This window comes from Euprymna scolopes, chromosome 10, assembly GCF_053919585.1.
Source record: "Euprymna scolopes isolate OS-2025 chromosome 10, ASM5391958v1, whole genome shotgun sequence".
In the NCBI taxonomy this organism is placed as follows: domain Eukaryota; kingdom Metazoa; phylum Mollusca; class Cephalopoda; order Sepiida; family Sepiolidae; genus Euprymna; species Euprymna scolopes.
Window position 1 is genome coordinate 42,664,837 of NC_136491.1, and position 22,383 is coordinate 42,687,219.

At 33.9% G+C, this 22,383-nt stretch overlaps 1 protein-coding gene across 1 annotated transcript in view; it reads left to right on the forward strand.

The window, feature by feature from the left end:
* Positions 1-7,809: 7,809 nt before the first annotated feature.
* The window catches only part of LOC145285945 (solute carrier family 53 member 1-like), a 141,778-nt gene continuing 127,204 nt past the window's right edge, over positions 7,810-22,383 (forward strand). Inside the window, exon 1 of the mRNA XM_080134453.1 lies at positions 7,810-8,006. Within this exon, the coding sequence (XP_079990579.1) occupies positions 7,938-8,006 (69 nt within the window). The 5' untranslated portion in view covers positions 7,810-7,937. The remainder of the gene's footprint in view (positions 8,007-22,383) is intronic.

The window sequence follows — 22,383 nt, forward strand, 5'->3', positions numbered from 1 at the left end:
CCCACACAGATATAGTTCAATTTTTAATAAAAACGCAATAAGAATTTCTTATTCTACTATGCCTAATTTAGCACAAAGAATCTTAGCATCTAATAACAAAAAAATTAAATCAGCCCAAAAAATCACTTTCCCAATCCAACCAAAAAGCAACTACAACTGTATTAACAAACATCTTTGCCCACTCAACAATGATTGCATCCATAAAGATGTAATATATTCATGCACAATTACAGAGCTCCCACGCAATTCTCCCATAATAGACAATAACATTTTGCCCCCAAATTATCCTTCCTCCAACCCTCCCTTTGATATAATTATTAATCCAACAAACGAATCAACCAGCCCCTCTATTTTCAATCATACAACCAGCTATAATAATAATAATAATAATAATAATAATAATAATAATAATAATAATAATAATAATAATAATATTTTTCATAGCAGCCATCCTAACACTGATAACACTAATTATCCCCTCCAAACCAATCCTGCTACAATCACTGTCCTACCCTCTGTTCATCAAAATGAACAAAACCTTAAATTCTCTTCCCAGTATAAATCAACAAATTAATATTAATTCTCGACCCCGAGCTATTAATAAAACATATACATATATTGGTGCTACTTCAACTTTAATAAAGAAAAGAATTTCAAACCACACTTCTTCTTTCAATAACCAAAATTCAAATGATAACCAGGGAACTTCTCTAACTACACTGGTTAAAAAGCTTAATTCTGCCAATACCCACTTTTCAATTAAATGGACCATCCTAAAACAAGTTAAGTCTTATACTCCAGGATCTAAGTCTTGTCACCTCTGTACATCTGAAGCTATAACTATTATAACCTCCCCTCAAAGTAGTAATATAATAAACTCTAAAAACGAACTGATCTCCTATTGAAAACATATGTCCAAGTTTAAATATGGTAAATTTGAAATTACATAGCTATTAAGTTAACCCTTCAAATATATATCTGTTCCCATAATTTTTTTTTTTATCTTACTTTCTAAGCTTTTTATATTTTTAATTTTATTTGTTTTTCTTTATTTCTTTGGCCGGTTTTCCATCTGCTGTCTCCGTTTTATGGTATACGTATACCTTTTAATTAAATATATACATCAACCTACTCATTTTTATTCTTTGTATTTGTTTACTTATATTTTAATATATGCATTTACATACACATTTATTTGCCTTATTCCGGAGTTTGTAGATACCGGCCAGTCCCTCCCCTTAAATTGTATGTAAGTATGTATGTATGTTTTTGTTTAAGTTGTATATTTTTTTGGATATGTTTTTGGATATGTGTATATATTTATGCATGCGTGTGTGTGTGTTTGTATATATATATATGTATATATATGTGTATGTGTGTTATTGTATATGTATACATATATGTATATATATGTATATGCGTGTGGGTATGTATGTACATGTATGTGTGCATTTGTGTGTCTGTCTGTATGTATGTATGTATATGTGTGTATATATATATAGATATATATGTATATGTATGTGTGTATATATGTATATATAGGGTTTTTTTTTTAAATCTTAACTTTTTAATTTTTAATTTTCAATTTTTAATTTATTTACTTTCATTTTTTTTTTTTTTTTAATATAATAGATGCTCCATTTCATAAACTTAGCCATTTATTTGTTCTTCTGGCTCGTGTTTCTTAATTTAATTCAGGGACTTTCACGTGCATATCTAAGTTGACCTAATTATTAACACTAACTTTCGCGCTTTTTGTCTGGGTCAGTTTGACCTTGCTTTTCAAATTTAAACTTTCACCGCTTTTCCGTTTTTTTTTTTGTTTTTTTTTTAAACCTTAATTTACTTGATTCCTCCAGCCTTGACAGACATGTTTTAAATATTTGTACAACTAAACAGCAAATCTGCCTTCTGTGCTTTCAACTAACAATTTATTAAAAAAAAAACAAAAGGTAAATTTTCACATTAGGTCCACCTCCACAATTTTTAACAGGGGTAGGTTGGGGGTGTTTATTGCAAAAGCTGTTCTTAACAGGGGGGAGAATGGTGGTATGTATTCCAAAAGCCGTTTTTAACATGGGGAGGTTATGGGTGCTTATTCCGAAAGCTGTTCTTAATATGGGGAGGTTGGGGTGTTTATTCATGGCCGCCAGTGAATTATAGTGCATAGTAAGGTCTTTATATCTCGAAAACCACTTGCCTCTGCAAATTTTAAATGAGATTTTCTTATTCAACATAGTCGAAACCCTTAAAAGTAGTCATTTTAAAGAAAATTTTGGAGGTGGACCTAATGTAAAAAAAAAAAATAAATAAAAAAGATATCGTGAAATTTAAATTTAACTTGGAAAAACTATTATTAAAATAGTGCGGTTTTGTATTTGCACAAAGATTTGAAAAAGTTGTCAAAAAACAAATGTATAACAAATATTATCAAAGGCAAGATAAGTTACTTTTCTACCAAACTGGATAATCTTTAGTGTTTTTATTTAATGTAAAATGTTTATTCGGTTCGAAAAACACAGTGTTTACCGCTATATTTGAAAATTACAAATAGCGACAGACTGTGTTAAACCAAGACCGTCTTTATAACGAAGGCCACGGTTAAACACGTTAACTGTGTGTGTGTGTGTGTGTGTGTGTGTGTGTGTGTGTGTGTGTGTGTGTGTGTGTGTGTGTGTGGTATTGGTATTGTATTTTTGTACTTTAAATCAAAAATATACTAATTAATGTTTGTTTTTTTGCTTTCAGATCCCATGGCACACACTACTATAACTAATGAAATAAAAGACACACTGTAATAGTGCCTATAAAAATGAAACACAGCAATCAAAAATTACAAGATTTCTAAAAGTCGTCATCATACCTCCTCATTTTTTTTCCACATGGCCTTAGAGCCAATGCAGATTCCTATGTCAAGACTCTTCAAACCATTTTTAATCCTTGGATAAACAATGTAGCTAATAGAAGGACCTATGTCTTCCAACAAGATTCAACACCATTCCATAAAGCTCTCAAAATCCAGGATTGGATTGCCAAAAATTTTCATAATCATATCACACCAAATTTATGGCTTCCTAACTCGCCAGATTTTAATCATTTGAATTATTACGTGTGAGGTGTTGTTGAAAAGGGAGTTAATAAGCATCCTCATAACACCAAATCCCTTCTGATGGAAGCAATAGCCTGAGCAATGGGGGAGATTAATAAAGACCAACTGATCAAAGCTTACAGTTGCTTTGAAACTCGAATTGAGTCGGTAATAGAAGCCGAAGAAGGATGTATACAGAATAAAACATAGCTTAATCTATATATCTATAAAAGTGAACGTGTCTGTGTGTCTGTCTGTCTGTGTGTCTGTCTGTGTACATTACCCTATGCAATAACTCTGTCAATTTTAAGTCTACAGACTTGAAATTTGATATACAGGGTACTGAGATTTAGGAAAATCTATGTGATCAGTTGTCGGCCAGAAATTTGGTTGTTAAGAGGTCAAAGTTCAACGATTTGACTTTTGAGAACTCTACCAAACTCCTCCGCCAATTTTGAGTCTAAACACTTGAAATTTTAGAAATAGGTTTCTTGGACATGGATCTAACTTAATAACTTGATTTGAGTCCAAAACAATAAATGTTAAGGGGTCATTATACGAGTCAAAGTTAAAAACATTAACCTTTTTTTCTTTTTTTTTTTTTTTGCTCAGCATACACCTCCAAACACCCGGTCAACGCCGGGCTCCCATGCTAGTATATATATATATATATATATATATATATATATATATATATATATATATATATATATATATATATATATATATATATTGTTACAAGAAATTGTAAATTTCAACGATTTAATAGTTTCATTTTCTGTTGTTTTCTAAAAGTGTTTAAGTGTCCTCAGATAGCTTACACACACTTCATACATGATTATAATATTGAAATCAAGTTCTTTTAAAGAGAACTGTTTCATATTTATTTTATCTTTTTATCTTATTTTATTTAGTGAATTTTATACGTTAGTCAAGACGTCCGTAGGCCAAATTGTCCTCCTACAACTTGTCTGACATCTAAACTTCTTGTTATTACAGCCTGTCGAGTCGAAAACCCATTCATCTTCAAAAATTATTATACTAATAATAATGTCAGCCCCTTTAAGAACTCGGTTCTTATTGTTAAGCACTTTAGAGTTGAAATGAAAGTCAGTTACTTAAGCTCACATGTGCAGATCATGATGTTATAATAATTGGATCTCTCTGGACGGATGTTACGACATTTAAAAATATGTTTAAATTTCAACGCTATTTCTCGCGGTTCAGGTTGGCCGTAAGGTTTGTTCCTTGCTAATGGAGGCAGAGATGATATGGCTTCGTGGCTGGGTTCGAATCTCCCGACCGGCAGTAATCGTGTCATCCTACACCGATGATTCTCGAAAGGATGAAACACTCGTGGCTATAGGTATTTAATAATAATAATAATAATAATAATAATAATAATAATAATAAATATATATATATATATATATATATATATATATATATATATATCCTGAAAAAATGACTCAGATCTGATAATTTTCTGATTTCTGATGGAATTTGTTCAATCAGATGTTTTCATTTTTTGATTAAAACACAAATAAGTTTCACTTTCACTGTCCGTCCCTATATATATATATATAACAATCAAGATGAGCATAGTAGTCAGAATAATCCAAACAATACATCATTATAATATTTAAATCAAGTTCTTTTAAAGAGAACTGTTTCATTTTTTTTTATTTGATTCATTTTTATTTAGTGGATTTTATTGTTCCATGCGTTAGTCAAGACGTCCGTAGGCCAAGTTGTCCTCCTACCACTTGTCTGAAATCTAAACTTCTTGTTATTATAGCTTGTTGAGTCGAAAAACCATTCATCTTTATTTTCAGTGTTTGAGATCCGGGCACGTGCACGCAACGTCTATTACGTCACATCCGTTATTGACACACATACACAAAGAAGAGAAAGGCTTATTTTACTATCACGGTTGACATCTACGTTTAAAGAGGGCAGAAAAAAAAAAGAAAGAAAGAAAGAAAGAAAGAATAAATACTTATGCAATTTATATAAACACGTCTTATGCGCCTAAATCCGTTTTATTTATTTATTTATTTATTTATTCGGCGATCGTTACGCAATTACGAAAAATATACCAGCTACTTATTCTCAAACTTTACCGAGGGAAGAGTCTTTAAAGCGTAGAAACAAGTCTTCATCGTACACGAAGCTGAACAGTGTTGTACATCATACCGGACAGTGGACACATTCTGACTTAATTATCAGTTGCAGTTCCTTCCTGTTTCTTTGTGCGGGAGGAATGCGACCATAACTCTATAGTCTTGGATAATCATATAATATATCATCTTCTTCAAAGAGAGTACAACATTATCGTGGGGTCTGCGTTCTAATATAAAAAGAAAATTAAATATTTTACTTTATTTTGATTTTAGGTACTTGTACAGAATTTGAACCGAACTGTTATTTTATTTTTAACCATAACCTAACTCTAAAGTAAACTTTTAGGTTGGAAAAGGCCGGTTTGGTTTAGTTGGATTTTGGTTTGGTTAAAATTATGTAGAAGCTCCTTATTTTATTTATGATTTGCAAACTATAGAAATAAATAAGAATAGATATGTTAATAAAGGGTTCAGGGCTTGGAGTAAGAATACAAAGGAGGAGTCATCATAGTGTGCTTCCAGGAGTTGAAAAAATATTTTATATGCTTTTTTTTAACTGTTGCAAAGTTACCTGCGGCAGATTATAGTGGGGCATCCAGCTTCTCTAGACGCTCTGTATCTATGCAAAGTTCGCCGTGGTCGGACCCGTTAGTATTTTCCAGTAGGGAACGAACTGTGATAAACCAGTTCTGAAACAGGAGATAATGCCTAGGAGAATGCCCTCCTAGGATTGAACAGAATCATACTTCATTCCAGATTCGAAGGCGAGGTTCCATTTGTGCTAGAGATGTTCTTAAACGTATACACTTACTAAACTGTATTTTAATTAATATAACTTTAATATACCTTCGTGCGTGCACCTAATCGATTATGGCTAGATCCTTGAGCGCCCCCCCTCCCCTCTCCTCTCCCAATGATTTTTTTTATGTAAATAAATAAGGTAATAAAATGTTATTGACTGGGTGCAAAAGGAACACTGGGTTTCTTATTCAGTTCCCAGACAACACCGGGTCTTCCTGCTAGTAAAATAAAAAAAATGGAAAAATAAAAAATAAAATGATAATAAATGAAATCGAAAACAGTTGTTGGTTTCTCGCTATAATATCAGCAGCAGCTCTAGTAGCGGCAGTAAAAAAACGCGAGTTAATGTGTAACCCGGAGTTGACTGTGTTGTATCACCTAATGAATGGCACGTCTAAATTACATTATACAACCTTGTCCCGTGTTTTGTCTGTTAGCAATCTCCTTGCTCATTCGGGGACCCTTGTCGCTACTACATTAACTACTAAATGGGGCACGTAAACGGGATTATTGGAACTTCTGACGCCTAAATTACACCAGTATCGTTTGAGATGAGGCCTTCCCCCGTTTGTGTTTAATGCATTTATATATTTATTAACTACAAATCCACGTCCTTCATGGTTCCCCCGTCTCTTGGTAAAAAAAAAAAAAACGACAGTAATAATTATAGAAACGTCTGATCTTTTTTTTTTGTGTGTGTGCGCGCCTCGTCTTTTTTAAAAAATGTAGCCGGTGATTTTGTTTAAACCAGTTTTATTCTATTTTTAATTTTTTTTTTTTTTTATATATATATATATTTTATTGTTTAATGTTTTAAATTAATTTATTATATCTCTGTACTTACGCAAACACGACTCTCAGTTTGTATTCTTTTTGTTACTGCGTTATTGACCCCGTAATTATTTATAAACCAAAACATTTACTTTTAGCGAAAAACAAAACATAACAAACAAGGTTTGTTATGTTTTGTAAACAGAAAACAAAAATAAAAAATCATATGACGTCCAAACACAAAGTATGTGCAAAAAAGTAAATAAAATCAAACTGCCTTTCTCCTTGCTGATATGTAACGCAACTATAAATCCGTTTGGATGAGGTTAAGAACAATAAAAATAATATTTAAATTTATTTTCACGTGAAGTAAGTAATTGATCCTATTTTGTTTTTTTGCACGGACGTGTTTGTAAGCAAAGCGCAACTGTTTTTCAGTGCCAATTCTATTCTAACCCTTCGTATTAATAGATTTGTATTTAATAAACTCGTTTTTATTATAAATATTTTATTTAAAACACATACAAAATCGAAAGCGTGCTTATATATATATATATATATATCGAGTATAAAAGTAAAGTTAATTTTAAAAGTTTAGATTACATAACACTATATTAAAACATTGAATTTTTAATTTAAAAAAAAAAATTGGGATTTTTAAATTGTTACCACGAATTTATTTTAAACAACCCCGGTGGAATGTAGAAAATGAAAGCAAAACGTTTTCGTTTTGTTTGTATGATTTTAAATTAACGGCGAAATCAATTTTTTTTTTTTTTTTTTTTTTTTTTTTTTAATTCAATCTCCGTGAACAGTAGACAATTTTTGTTTCATTTGCGATATTTTCTGTTTTATTGTTTTAGTTTAAAGTAAAATAATTAAATTAAATAAATTTTTTTTTTTTTAATTTTAATCGAGAAATTGAAATATAAATAATTTAACCTTAAAACTCCCTCATACCACACCAACACAACCACCCTGACAAAAGAGGAAAGAAGTTTTAAATTACCTAATTTCTTTTCTTTTTTTTAAGTAAATAAATCTGAAAGTAAGGGGGAGAGGTTTTTTTTTTTTTTTTTTTTTTTTTTTACATACCGTTATTGTTTTGAGAGAGAAAAAAAGAGGAAGTTTAATCTTCTTTTATTTAAACTAACATGAAATTTGCGGAGCATCTTGGAGCCCATATCACTCCAGAATGGAGAAAACAATATATACAATACGAGGTAAGTAAACAGAAAAAATTTATTTGTTGCAAGTACAGAGTTTAACCTAATTAGAAAACAAAAATACAGACAAATCTTATAATGATGTAACGTACCCGTCAAGTGACAAAAATGTCATATTCCCAAAATCACGTAATCATCGAGTATTTTTTTTTTTTATCATTTTAACTGAGAAAGTAAAATGTTATGACGAAGTGAGAGGCTGTTTTAATCCGCCATGTTTAATAAAGGGGAGATAACTCAATTTGAACTACCGAGATTAAAATCGGCCTTGTAACAGTGACAATTTGATACAAAAATCGTAAAAAATGATTTTATATATAAAAACTATCAATTTACGTGATGTTTTTTTAATGACAGGTAGGTAAATCATCATATCATAAAGATTTTTCGCCGGACCTGAACGAGAATAATCACCCCCTCCCTTATAATTTTACCCGGTATTCTGCAGTGGTGTGGGTTTTTTTTTTTTTTTTTTTTTTAACGACCTAACCAAGCGTAGTATAACCCCCCCCCCCGTTAAGAACGGCTTTCGGAATAAACACCCCAACCTCGAAAACTATACTACATACTAAAAAATATAAAAATTAGGTACTAGTGAGTGCACTAGTGCAGTGCAGTAGTGCACTTATTGATCCGTGCCGAAACAATAATGTTATTATTTAGAAAGCCATTCTTAACATGGGAAGGGGAGGCTGTTTTGTACCTATTCTGTGTACTTTAACTTTACAACTTAATAAAAACAGATATAAAACTTTAATTAAACTTGAATACTATTAAAAAAAAAATAATAATAAATAGCGCCGATTAAGTGCACTAGCACCAAAAGTTATGGGGGAGAGGTGATTCTCGCTCAGGTCCGCCGATTTTTCTGTATTCTATTATTGAATTCGGTGCACGTATGAAAAGCGGTACCCTCTCTCTCTGTAATTGTTTTTTGGTACTCATGCAGAGAGTGATCCGTCCGTGCTGAAATAATGTTATTATTTAAAAAGCCATTCTTAACATAGGAAGGTGAGAGTGTTTTGTACCTATTCTGTACTTTAACCTTACAATTGAATAATAAAAAAAAAATACCATAAAACTTTAATTAAACGTGGAAATACGATTTTAAAATTAGCGCGGACGCGGATCACTCTCTGCATTAGCACCTTTTTTTTTTTTTTTTTTTTACAGCGGATTATAATTGAGTGAACTCTAGTCTACCAGATTATCAAGAAAGAAAAAAAAATTAAGTTAATATTTAAATATTTGTAGAGGTGCTCAGTTTCTAATGCAATTGTAACGTACGAGTAAGTCAATCGTCCATTTTGGAACCACTGGACGTTTTTAGACGAAATTTCGCAGTTTAACCTTTTTTTTTAATTTCGCTTTTTAAAACGATCTCCGAAAAGGCGGGCTAAACTCGCGAAATTTGGCAAAAAAAAAAACGTCGAGTGATTCTAAAATGGGTGATCTATTTACTGGAATGTTTGATTACAAACAGAGCACCCCTACAAATAATCAAATATTGTCTATAATTTAAAAAAATAATAATAATCTGATAGACTAGTGTCTATTTAATAATAATCTGCCGGAAAAAAAATTGAAAATAAAAAAGACGAAAAAAATACAGAGGGGGGTACTGCTTCCATACGTGCGCCAAAGAGCCCTTAAAAAAATTTTTATTTTTATTTTTCTGCTTTCGATGTTCACTTAGCTAAGTAGTGAGCAAATATGACTTCACTCGAAATAATTAGATTACCCTTCATTTAGCTTTGAAAAAATACCGACAAACATTCATTCACGTAAAGATCAAAAGAAACACTTCAAGAGAAAATAAAGAAAATATAAAATTATTATTGACTTATTGTGACGTCTTTAGATTGTGGTTTCACACAAGAGAATAATATATCCCACTTTTTAAAAGCGAAAACCCGGATTTTGGTGTTTAACGCGCTTTTTTTTTTTTTTTAAATTTTTTTTTTAAATATTTAAGTTAAATTCGAGTTTGTACTGATATTAACGTGTTGAACTGTTGAAATAATAACGCTATTTTTAAATCCATTCTTAACATAAAGGGTGTTTTGTAATTATTCTGTACTTCCCATTAAGAGTCTAATAAAAAAAATTAAAAAAAGATATCGTGAAACTTGAATTGGAAATACTATTTAAAAAAAAAAAAAAAAAAAAAGAGTACAGTCACATAAGTCACTTTCGATGTGTACGATATTTTTGTTTATTAAATTGTCAGGTGAAAGCACAGAATAGTTACAAAACCTTCCCTAGCGTTATTATTTCAGCGCGATAACATAAAGTGCGGGGATTTTTCTTCGAAAATTTATCTACGCTTCCCCCCCCCCCCCCGTTTTTGTGAATGTTCTTGTCCAAGAAAATGTGGTTCTTATCCAGAGAAAGTACCGTGCTATTTTTTATATAGTTTTTTCGAATTATTTCTTATTTTATGGTATCTTTTGTTTATTAAATTGTTAGTTAATAATAGCATAGTACACTAACGCTGGTTACAAAACAGTAAACACTCTCCCCTCTCCTCCTTATGTTAAGAATGAGTTTCTAAATAATAACGTTATTACTTCAACACTGTCCCTTCTCTGCATGAATACCGAAAGTTCAATTTCTAATCAATATAAAAATCGGTAACACTGTTTATCGATCACAATAATAAGTCTTGTTTGTCGTCAAACATTTCAAACGCGGACAAATATGCGCGCGCATCTTCACAAACGCGCACCGCACCTCGCACCTGTTTTTATTATTTATTTTTTAATTTATTTATTCAATTTATTTCTTTTTACACTTTTTTGTAATTCCTTTTATTTCCTTACTAAATTTCTTTTGGTTTATCAAATTCAACATTTAATATATATATATATATATATATATATATATATATATATATATATATATATATATATATATATTATATATGCAGTGTGTCTTCTTGGCCTTCGGACAAGATCAAAGTGTAGTATCTGTTCTTCAGATGCTGCACTTCTATTTCTTGTTCTCTTTCGGTGGAGGAGAAATCCTTCACGACTGAGACAATTTTTATTTTTGTACCTTTTCTCCACGTTAAAAAACGACCCTGGTGTCTAACTCTGTCCTGTGGGGAGGCATAGTAAATAGGTACAATAGTCTACAGAATAGAAAAGTGGTTAAAAAGACAATAAAAAAAAAACAAACAAATGTATAACAAATAAATGTTATGAAAGGCAAGATAAGTTACTTTTCTACTCGGCTGATTAAGTTTTTAGTGCTTTAACTTATTTTATAGCGTATATTCAGTTAGAAAAATAAGTAATATCGAGCGCTACGTGAGAACAAGGAAAAAATGATCGATACTAGAGGGTCACATCTTTGAAGTCTAGATACTCGCTCAAAAATAGAAAATTAAACAAAACCTAGTAAAAACCCGCTCACAATTAATGTTACCGTGACGATTATTAGAAACTGGGTATTTGTTTTCTAAAATATTCATTCTTATTTATTTCATTTGTCAGTTGATTTCATCTTAAATCCATTAAATTCTATTTTTTATGTTTAATCATTAAAAAAAAAAAAATGTCCGCGATAGGAGTTATTACTAGTACTGCAAACTTTTTACGCTTAGCATCAGTTTTAGGGATTGGGGGGGGGGGCATAATAGTTATGAAATATTTAATTATCTTTTGTTTATTTTTGTTTTGTTTTTTAACTTTTCATGTTAAAAATTTAAGTATTAAAATTGTTTTTGTTTTTTTAAGTTTTAGAGAAATTTCAAAGAATAAAAAAAAATGTTACGTTACAGAAAAATTTTAGATTAAAATGACTTGCACCTTTTTTTTTTTTTTTTTTGGTGCTAGTGCACTTACTGATCCGCGCTATTTTTTAAATCGTATTTCCAAGTTTTATTAAAGTTTTATGGGTTTTTTTTTTTTTTAATTCAGTTGTAAGGTTAAAGTATAGCATAGGTACAACCCCCCCTCCCCTCCCCATGTTAAGAATGGCTTTTTAAATGTTATTTCAGCACGGATCAATAAGTGCACTAGTACCTTTTATTTTATTTTTTCTATTTATTTATTTTTTTTTTTTAAACGGGAACAGTGACATGAAAAAAAAAAACACACAAAAAAAAGCGCACGTGATGTAACAATTCCTCTCTTTTTTAATTATATATTAAACAAGTAAAAATTTTCCTGTGTCAATACTCCCACCCCGTTTTCCATAGTGCGAGGAGGTGGGGGCTCAGTCTGCTTTACAACCTGTCTTGTTTTTCTTTCTTTTTTTGATTTGAACTTATTGAAAGAATTAAACTTAATAACGCTTAATAAGTAATTAAGGGTTCAAAAATGAAAGCATAGCATTTCAGATTTTTTTTTGGGGGGGGGGTACAAAAAATCCGTTTTTTTTGGTTTTTTTTATAAAGTAAATCGAAAAACTAGTAGCCGACAAAGGTGTAGAATAGTTAACAATAAGATAAAAGAGGAAATAAAAAATATCAACTTTTCTCTTTGATCACGTAAAATTTGGTTGTTTTTACACTTTCTGTTTTCCCTTCACTTCCGATTTGCCTCCTCCGTGTTAATTTTTTTTTCTTCTTTTTCTTTCTAAATAACGTTAAAGGGCTTTAATTTGAGAAGGGAGGTTTACCTTACTTATTCTGTACTTTCACTTAACAATTTAATAAAAGATATCGTTAAAGAAATCAATCAACGATGGAGGGCAACCGGAAGTGAAGTGAAAACAGTAATCGTTACGATAACTTCAAATTTAATTTATTCTTTTTACATGGTAGTCACCACTTATCAAGGCCCGGAGGCCACTCGGGGAAAAGGGTTATTGCGTGTACAGTAATCGATGGGATAATATTGTAGTAATCGTTAGTAATGGAGATTTGATAAAGTGGATTACCTAAGGGGGGGGCGGTTTATCAGGAATTTGTTTATGTTGGACTTGGAGACATCCAAGTTGTAGTCAGGTGGGAAACAGGCAAACGGAAGAGCTCCACAGGCGTCGTGCACTTCTCCGAAAGGAGCGTTGTTCATGGAATCTACATTTTGATTTAGGCACAGATAAAGAGTGAGGAAAATTATTGACAGTGGTTTCAGCTAGACGGGTGTTTTTCGTGAAAGATTGGTGAGTGAGGAGACCAGAGATTGGAGCTCAGACGAGCACTTGCCATGGAAATAATGATAAAACAAAGATAGGCTTGCAACGTCTCTTCTGTAGGAGAGAGGTTGCAGGGAAGAGAAAAGGCCCCCCCCCCACTAAGCTACAAAGTCTATTTTGTACTCTGTCAAGGCAGGATAAGCTGTTTTTAGCAGTTCCTGCCCAGATGTGGCAGCAGTACTCCATCCTTGGATGTACTTGGCTTTTATATAGATAGAGAATTGCATCAGCAGTGAGATATCTACTGGAGCGGTAGAAGGATCCCACCATTTTCCCAGCGACTTTGGCAACATATTTGATGTACGTATTCCATTTTAGATCAGGAGTAAAGGTCGACCCCAGAAGCTTGTCAAAACATGGAGCCTCCCCAAGACGAGAGCCATCCATTTCAATTGATGCCAGATGGGGATCAGAGCGTTGATGATGTAAAGATAGAAGCTTGGTTTTAGCTGCATTAAAAGTAACCAACCACCTCTTCCCCCATTGTACTGCTTGCTCAAAATCAGAGGAGAGAAAATCAGAGAGAACTTTGTCATTTACGGCCTTTGATGTGTTGCCATAGATGGTCGTGTAATCAGCATAGATGTCAACGAATGATTTAAGAAATGTTTGGGAGATCATTGATGTAGATCACGAAGAGAGTTGGGCCCATGATTGGTCTGTACTGAGAGGGAGATGACCTATCACCTGAATTCTTAAATACAGGGCATACTGATAAGGTTTTCCAGGGTGTTGGGAAGCAATTCTCCTTAAGACAACGCTTAAACAGTTTTGTAAGTATGGGGCCAAGTTCTGGTTGAAGCTTTTTCAACACTATAATTGGAATGCCGTCAGGGCCAGTTGCTTTACTGGAATCAAGGTTCTTGATTAGCATGGTGACATCACATACAGATATTTGTATGTTGCATAGCGTGTTGTCTGTTATAGGAGGAAATACAGGGAGTTGATGGCCTTGGTCGCATAGGGTAGAATTAGCTGCAAAGTTCTTGGCAAATAGTTTGGCTTTGTCTGATGCTGACGAGATGACCTCAGGTCCATTGATGTTTTTTTTTTTTCCATTATGTAAAAATAAGTGTTGGTAGTTCTGTATTTATCAATACACGATTTCTATGAAGTTCTTCGGGTGTGCTCGGCAGATAACGGGAAGAACTGGAAACGGCCAACAAGTAGTTTTCTGGATGTTAAGACATTTTTTTAATTTTTTTTTTTTTTTTCAATGTATTACTTAATGGACTTCAGTGGTCGTCGCCATTCTTAACATGGGGAAAGGATTAAAACAATTTCTGCTTTTTTTTGTAATAAGGTTCTCCCGGCTGTTTTTGGTTCTTCCCATTACCGAGCACACCAGAGAAATTTCGTGAAAATCGCGAGTCGGTAAATGCACCTAAGTACTTTTTTTAATTAAAGTCTCGGTACTTGTGTACTTGTTACCGTGTTGAAATAATAATGCTATTATTTTGAAAGTCATTCTTAACATGAGGAGGGTGTTTTATAACTATTCTGTGCTTTCACTTAAAAAAATTTAAAAAAAATATCGCGAAACTTGAATTTAACCTGAAAAAATTATTTAAAACAAAAGTGCATTTACCACCAAAATCTCTGCTCTTCAGCAATTATTCCATTTGTCATAAAGAACCACGTGCGTTTTGAAAATGTATTGACTAGCTGTGCTGTGCTTACACAAGGTGCTCGAGTGTTTGTTTTTGTTTTTTGCGGGGTGGGGTCTTTCATTTTTGTTTCGTTTTTATTTTACTAAATGATTGTTAACATTAGGTCATAAGTTATTAATCGAACCACATTGTTAGGAAATTTTATCTTCCCATTTTTTTCTTTTTCTTTCCAGATTGAGACGTTTTCATTTTTTTTTTTCATCCGATTCTAAGATCCTAATTCATATTTACTATTTAGACATAAACACTTTTACCTACATAGACACAGCTTGACAGTTTGAGAAAAAAATTACTTATTCCGTGCCATAAACGTATTACACTCTATATATATATATATATATATATATATATATATATATATATATATATATATATATAGGGTGACCCCCCCCCCCCCAAAAAAAAACAGGACATTCAATTGTTTTTCGGAGCATTTTACAGTCAACGGAGAAAAAAGGCCAAAGACCATAGTGTTTTGATGTGATGTTTTGAATATAATAAACTAGTTATGACCAAAGTTTCATTTCATTCGGACAAAACACTAAGAAACGGGGCCTAATTAGAGTTGGGGCCCGTTTTTTTTGGGGGGGGGGTCACTTTGTGTGTGTGTGTATATGTATATATATATATATATATATAATGGTTGTTTCGTTCAAAAATAAAAGAAACAAAAACATTCTTTTCACATCACAAAAATAAAACGATTTGAGAGAGGGCGATTCGCCGTCGGTTCTCGCTTGCTGAAGTGAAGTTGGGGTTACTGGTGGGTGGGGGGGGGGGGGTATAGAATACACAGACAATAGTGAAATAAGGATAATATTTGTATTGAATTAAATTAGGCACCGCCAAAAATGACCGAAAAATCAAGTTGTTGTTGTTTTTTAAAACGAAATTACATTTATTAAAATCCATTATTTCTGAGTAACTTTTTTTTTCCAGAAAGATAAAACCCTGAATTTTATCATATAGAAAACAGAATAATGTAAAACTTTTTCTACTATTTTTAATTAAATTTTAAATGTTAATTTTTCCCAAAAAGTTAACAATTGACATTTTTTGTCTTGCACATAAAGCGTATATAAATATTTTTTAAAAAAGGTTTTTGAAATAATTTATTTATTTATTTGTTGTCTAACTAAGATTTAGGATGATTTTCTATGAGAATATGCAAAAATATTATAATATAAGTACCTGGATTTCAAATAATTCCACTTATTCATATAGGCAACCAGTTACTTCACGTCGATCTAGAGTCTAGATTGACACTGTTTACGTTTGTATTCGATAAAAAGCAAACTATGGAAGACCAAACAGGCCCAAAAAAACTTCTTTTTCAGTAATGAAAATTTCAATGTATTATTAACGCTGAGGCTGGCCAGTACCAGATGGGTGACCATTTGTATGAGTTTGGTTTTTAATGTGTATGTGTGTGGGGGCCAGGCTCCCCAAAATGGGGGAGGGGCAATTTAAAGCAGAATAAAAAAAATTATTTCAGCGCGTTTGGTCCACCGTATTCGAAAGGCGACAAACGTTTTCAAACGGGATCGAAGAAATGATGCTATTTTTAACACAAAGGGCACAATATTTATCGATTTTTTTTTGTATCGATTCTTCAAAGCATGCCTTGTTTAATAATGGTCATGCATTATTCGGCTCGCTAAAAAAAATTGTTTATTTATCAAAGATTTTAAAATGGCTTTTTTCGTATAAATATTAAAAAAGAAATTTTTTTGTTTTGCTTAACTTGAAATTAATTATTTTACTTAACATATTCACCGAATTTGACACTTCAAAGCTCAAAAGCGGGATAATTAAACATAATCGAAGTTCTGATATTCAGACGTCAAAATAAGGTATGCAAACAATTTTTTTTTTTTTATCTATATTTCTGTCCCTTACAACAGCACAATATGTTGTGTTCAGTTTCAGATGATTATTTTAAGCATATTTGTACCACCTCAAAACAAGGGGGTTTGTAAGTAAAATATATATCGTTTATGAAAAATAAGTACACTGTTATAAAGTTCATTCTTCTCTTAATAATCGCTGAAAATTTCGTATTGATCGGATAATTACCTGATTTTTGGTAGATTTTTTAAAAAGACGGTCCGTCAAAAAGTACTTACCTGCCCCCCCCCCGTTTTGGCGGTGCCTAAATTAAATAGAACAATAACAAAGAAAGTCCTTGCAAAACTGATTGTGTTTGCGGCTTTTGAAGTCCAACCATACTTACAGAAAGTTCTTTTACGTCCAAAAATAGACGGCTATTGGAATGTTCAAATAGGTAATAATCACATTCAGCAAAGGAATATAGACGAAACATTGATGAATATATAAATAATTTTGATTTTTTTTTTTTTTTTTTTTTTTTCAAAGTAAAAATAAAGTAAAAAAAAAAAAAAAGATATAAAATGTAAATTCGTATGATTTCCAATAGTACAGTTTTTTTTTTCTTTTTGTTTTTCATCGACTTTATTCTGTTATTGGCATTGGTTTCCCAGATTATTTCTTGAATCATGTACTTACAGAAAAAAAAAATGTAGCAGTCATAAACGTTGACATTTATTTATTTTTTTTCTGGCAATGAATTGCCCCTATTAGGTGATTTGGTCATATTTGGATCAATCAGCTTCTACAAAGTGATAACGTAAATCATGATGCACACGAGAGTTAGACAGAGAATGAGAATACAGGAAGGTATTTAGCACTGCAAGAACCGTGACACCAGGGTCGGAAAGTGAGTGAGAAGTCAGCACTCTCGAGGGGGGAGGGTACTCTGACCTGCAAAAATGCCTGAGCAACCCTGTCGACATTCCCCAGTAAGGGCACCTCAGGCGTTTAGCAATAAACTAACCCCTTCTCAGAGACGGCTAAGCTTGGAAGGGTGAACCTCGTAGAACTGCACAGTAATAGCATTACACTGTAATCGACATGAAACAGATCATTACAGGAATAGTCTAATCTCTGTTGATTTTGTGGCGGAAGATAAAAATCCCTAGTGAAATGAACACCTGAACACACGCATACACAATTGATGTAAGTTCACTAACAATAACAAGGAGACAAGTACACACACACAGTTGCTGACACATTACAGAAGCGTAGCAGTCTCTCAAATAATGATTGAACCATCAGTGTAATTTTGCTCCATGTGTTTGCAGAAATAAAAAAAAATCAGTTCGATTCTATTCTTGGCATTGGTTTCCCTGATTCTTTCACGAATCGTGTGCTTACTGGAGGAGCATAAACGTTGACAATTATTTTCTTGGGTAGAGCTGTCCCTATTAGGTGATTTGGTCATACTAGAATCAATTAGCTTCCAGGGTATACTAATTTCGACCTACACTTGAAGGACTACTTCAGAGCCTTTGGTATCAAGATAGCACCCCCCCCCAGAGTTTCTTGGCACCACCAAAGAAAAACGTTGACCTTTCTCTGTCAACTAGACATCGGAGCACCTGCTATCTTCACCTGCAGATAAACTGCTTGTAGACTTTCAACATCCCACTAACTTTTTTATTTGATTCCTGACACGTCTTAGCTTTTGTCAACCTACACCCAATGGTGAAGGTAACTTAAACTTTTGTTGATTTTTTATAAAATGTTTTGTTTTTCCTTCGTTTTATGTCTGTTATAAAAATATTAAGGGAGTTTGTCTTGGAGAGTCTGTACTAAGATAGGCTCCATTAGAACCATATGAAGGTTGCCAACATCTGTAAGTATTTCTACGGAATTGATTGGTCATCTGTCCATGTTGGTAACCATTTCACCACAGCCGCCTCACATAAAATAAAGTAAAAGGTCTTTGAGTTTTGACTCCACAATACAGGGTCTTCCAAAAGCCTTGAGCATATTTTGACATTAAATATCTCGAACTATTAAGGATATATAAACGTATCTGGTATATTCAGGAAAGTTGTGATCTCAAGTTTTTCATGGAATGTTCAAAGATATTCAATGCAAGTACCATTATTCAAACGACACATCAAGCCGATAGTCCAATTTTTGCCAAACGCGTCCCAGCGTTGCGTTGTCAATGGTTGCAACAGATTCTGTTATTCGGGCGTTCAGCTCATCCACATCTCTTGGAATGAGAGGCACGTAGACCAGTCTTTTCATAAATCCCCACAAAAGAAAATTGCAGGGTGTGAGATCTTTTTTTTTTTTTTTTTTTTTGCAAAATGCACATTGAACAAGTGTCCATGATTCCGTTTTTATAAATTCAAGCACACAAAACATCTTTTCTGGTTGATTAAATGTCATTAGTGAATCTGAAAAGAAATGAAAAAAAATCAATAAACTTACAAAAATCTTAATGTATTTAGCTTTAAAATTGCACCACTTTTCATCTTACTACCACTAATATGTGGACTTGAAATATTCCCAAGACTTTTGGAACACCCTGTATTATTATTATTATAACCCTTTTTTCCCAATACAAAATTACGAGATTGTTATCATTTTGAAGTCCTAGAGGTGACTGGTTCACAGTAGACAGTTCTCGAGTTGGAATCCACAGAGCAAAAGATTTTTCCCGTGTTGACACGAAGAAAACATATGCGAAATTGCTACAGAAAGGTTTAATATTTATGGAGCAATTCTGGTTTCTGATTGGTTGGTAGCAGGACGTGAATTAATTCGATTCGTCAGTTTCTAGCAGCATTGTTTATAAATAGAATCTCCCAACTGTGCAGGATCATACCCCATTAATCTCTTGAGATGATGGGATGTCTCCTAGCGGCTTCGGCTGCATGGAGACAGGGTAGTACACGTCAAGGATTCGTCACTTGACACTCAGCCCAACAGGTGAGGGGCCGGGAACCGGCCCAGCACCTGTTGGACTGAGGTACACCGCCTGGGTAATACCTAGGAGGTCCACCCTCCCAGGCCATGCCACCGGGCTTTCCGGTGGGGCAAGTTTATTGCTTGCTGCCTGAGGCGCCCCGACCGGGGAATGCCGACGGGGTTACTCAGGCAATTTTTAAAATTGCAGGAGTGCCCCTCCTTTAGGGGAGCCTGCGGGGTTCCCACTTTCCGGCCTTGTGCCACATTTTGCTGAGGTGGGCAGCAAATAAATATCTACCCCATTACTCTCCATAGTGATGGGATGTATCTCCTAGCGGCCTCGGCTGCAGGGAGACAGGGTAGTACCAGTCAAGGATTCGTCACTTGACACTCAGCCCAACAGGTGATGGGCCGGGAACCGGCCCAGCACCTGTTGGACTGAGGTACACCGCCTGGGTAATACCTAGGAGGTCCACCCTCCCAAGCCTTGCCACCGGGCTTTCCGGTGGGGCAAGTTTATTGCTTGCTGCTTGAGGCGTCCCGACCGGGGAATGCCGACGGGGTTACTCAGGCAATTTTTAAAATTGCAGGAGTGCCCCTCCTTTAGGGGAGTCTGCGGGGTTCCCACTTTCCGGCCTTGTGCCACATAATGCTGATGTGGGCAGCATTTAAATAAATACCCCATTATCCAAATATTGCAGCAGATCACAATAACGAGTTTTGGTAAAACTAATAGAAGAAATGTCACAGACAGAATGGCATAAAAACAAAATGCCACGGGCAAATGGCACGAATTGTAAATAGTAAAAATTGCTACAAGTGAAAAAGATGAAAATCTCACAATGTGTATAATATATATAGTATATATATTAATACGATAGCGTGTGTTCAGATGACAAATATAAAAAAATTGGTTAAAAACATTAATTCCTTCACCCTCAGCTGGACACTTTTCTACAAGAAGGGGTCACTTTTTTCGCCGATATTTTCGATTGACTAGCCTTAATTTAAACCTTCGTCATCGATCTTGTGAAAATCCGTCGCCTCTGTCGAAAGTTTTAGGCAGACATACATGCATACATACATACATACATTTAAAAGACAGGTGAGATTTATATTATAGATTACTAACAAAGAACTCAAAATGATAAAATATCCAAAATTGAAAAATTAAATTGCATTTGTTTGGAAATGTTGAAAACGCATTTGTGCATGAGGAATTTGTTGATGACGTTAGTCATACACAATGCATGAAATAGTTATGGGCATGTAAAACAACATATTGCAACTTGGAACGTAACAGAGGACTGAGGGAACTTGAGCAGCAAGATGTTTGTTCACATTACATTTAAACCGCTGCAAATTAGTACAGTCAAGGAAGCAAGAAACATGGAGGGAATTCCAAAGTCTAGAAATCCGAGGAATGAAACTATTAGAGTAAAAGGCTTTCTGGCATCTAGAGATCTCGGTAAAGAGGTGGGACTTTGCTGCTTGTCAGGTTAGTTGGGAGTGTGTACGTCGAGGGGGCACAAGTGCTGATAGTTCTATTAAAATACTTGTAAAATAGGCATAAGGATGAGACATTGTGGTGATGGGACAAAGGTTGGGACTCTGTTTTAGACACTGTCTAAAAGGGAGTGAGAGACTAGTGGTAGATGCACTAGCCAGATGTGGCAACAATGTTTCATGGATGGGCGAATTGTGGCTTTGTAAAGATATTTTATTGTAAAGGTTGTATAGTTTATTAGAAATTTGATAGATAAATGGGTGTTGCATAAATATCCGAATCGGAATTAATTCATTCTGGGACCATCATAACTTTCATCAACCTACACCCAATAGTGGCGCTAACATAAACATGTTTTGTTTTTTATATCAAGCAGCAACCGCAGGGAGTTTTTCTGGAAGATGTTCGGGAGGCTCCATGGTTTGACAAGCTTCTAGGTCTTACCTTTACTCCTGATCCGAGATGAAACACGTACATCAAATCTGTTGCCAAGGCTGCTGGAAAAAGTGGTGGAATCGTTCTACTGCTCCAGTAGATATCTCACTGCTGATGCAATTTGCTACCTGTCTAAGAGCCAAGTACGTCGAAGGATGGAGTACTGTTGCCACATCTGTGTAGGGGCTGCTAGAAAGACCTTACCCTGTCTTGACAGAGTTCAAAATAGACTTCATAGCCTAGTGGAGGATGCCCTTTTTTCTCTTCCCTGCAACCTCTTTCTCATAGAAGAGACGTTGCGAGCCTTTCTCTGCTTTATCGTTGTTTTGATGGCAAGTGCTCGTCTGAGCTCCAATCTATGCCCCTCCCCCTGTCCTGACTTTCATGAAAACTATTCTGAAACCACTATCAATATTTTCTCCCACTCTTTATATGTGCCTAAACCGAAACGTAGATTCCATAAACAAAGCTTCTTTCTTAGAACTGCACGCCTGTGGAACTCTGTTCTGTTTTCCAACTGACTACAATATGGTCGTCTTCAAGTCCAATGTGAACAAGTTCTTGATGAGCCATCCTCTTAACCCAATATACCAAAATTCCACTCCTAACGATTACATGTTCCCTTTGACTACTGTACATGCATTAACCCTTATCCTTGAGTGGCCTCTGGGCCTTGATAAGTGGTGACTCTTTTGTAAAAAAAAAAAAATTATGAAGAGGAAATCTATTTCTGTTACTGACACCAAGTGAAGCTATCTTCACTGAAGATGTATTATTACTACTTTGATTTTGATACGGTTCTAGCTTCCCCACCCCCCTACCTACACCCCAC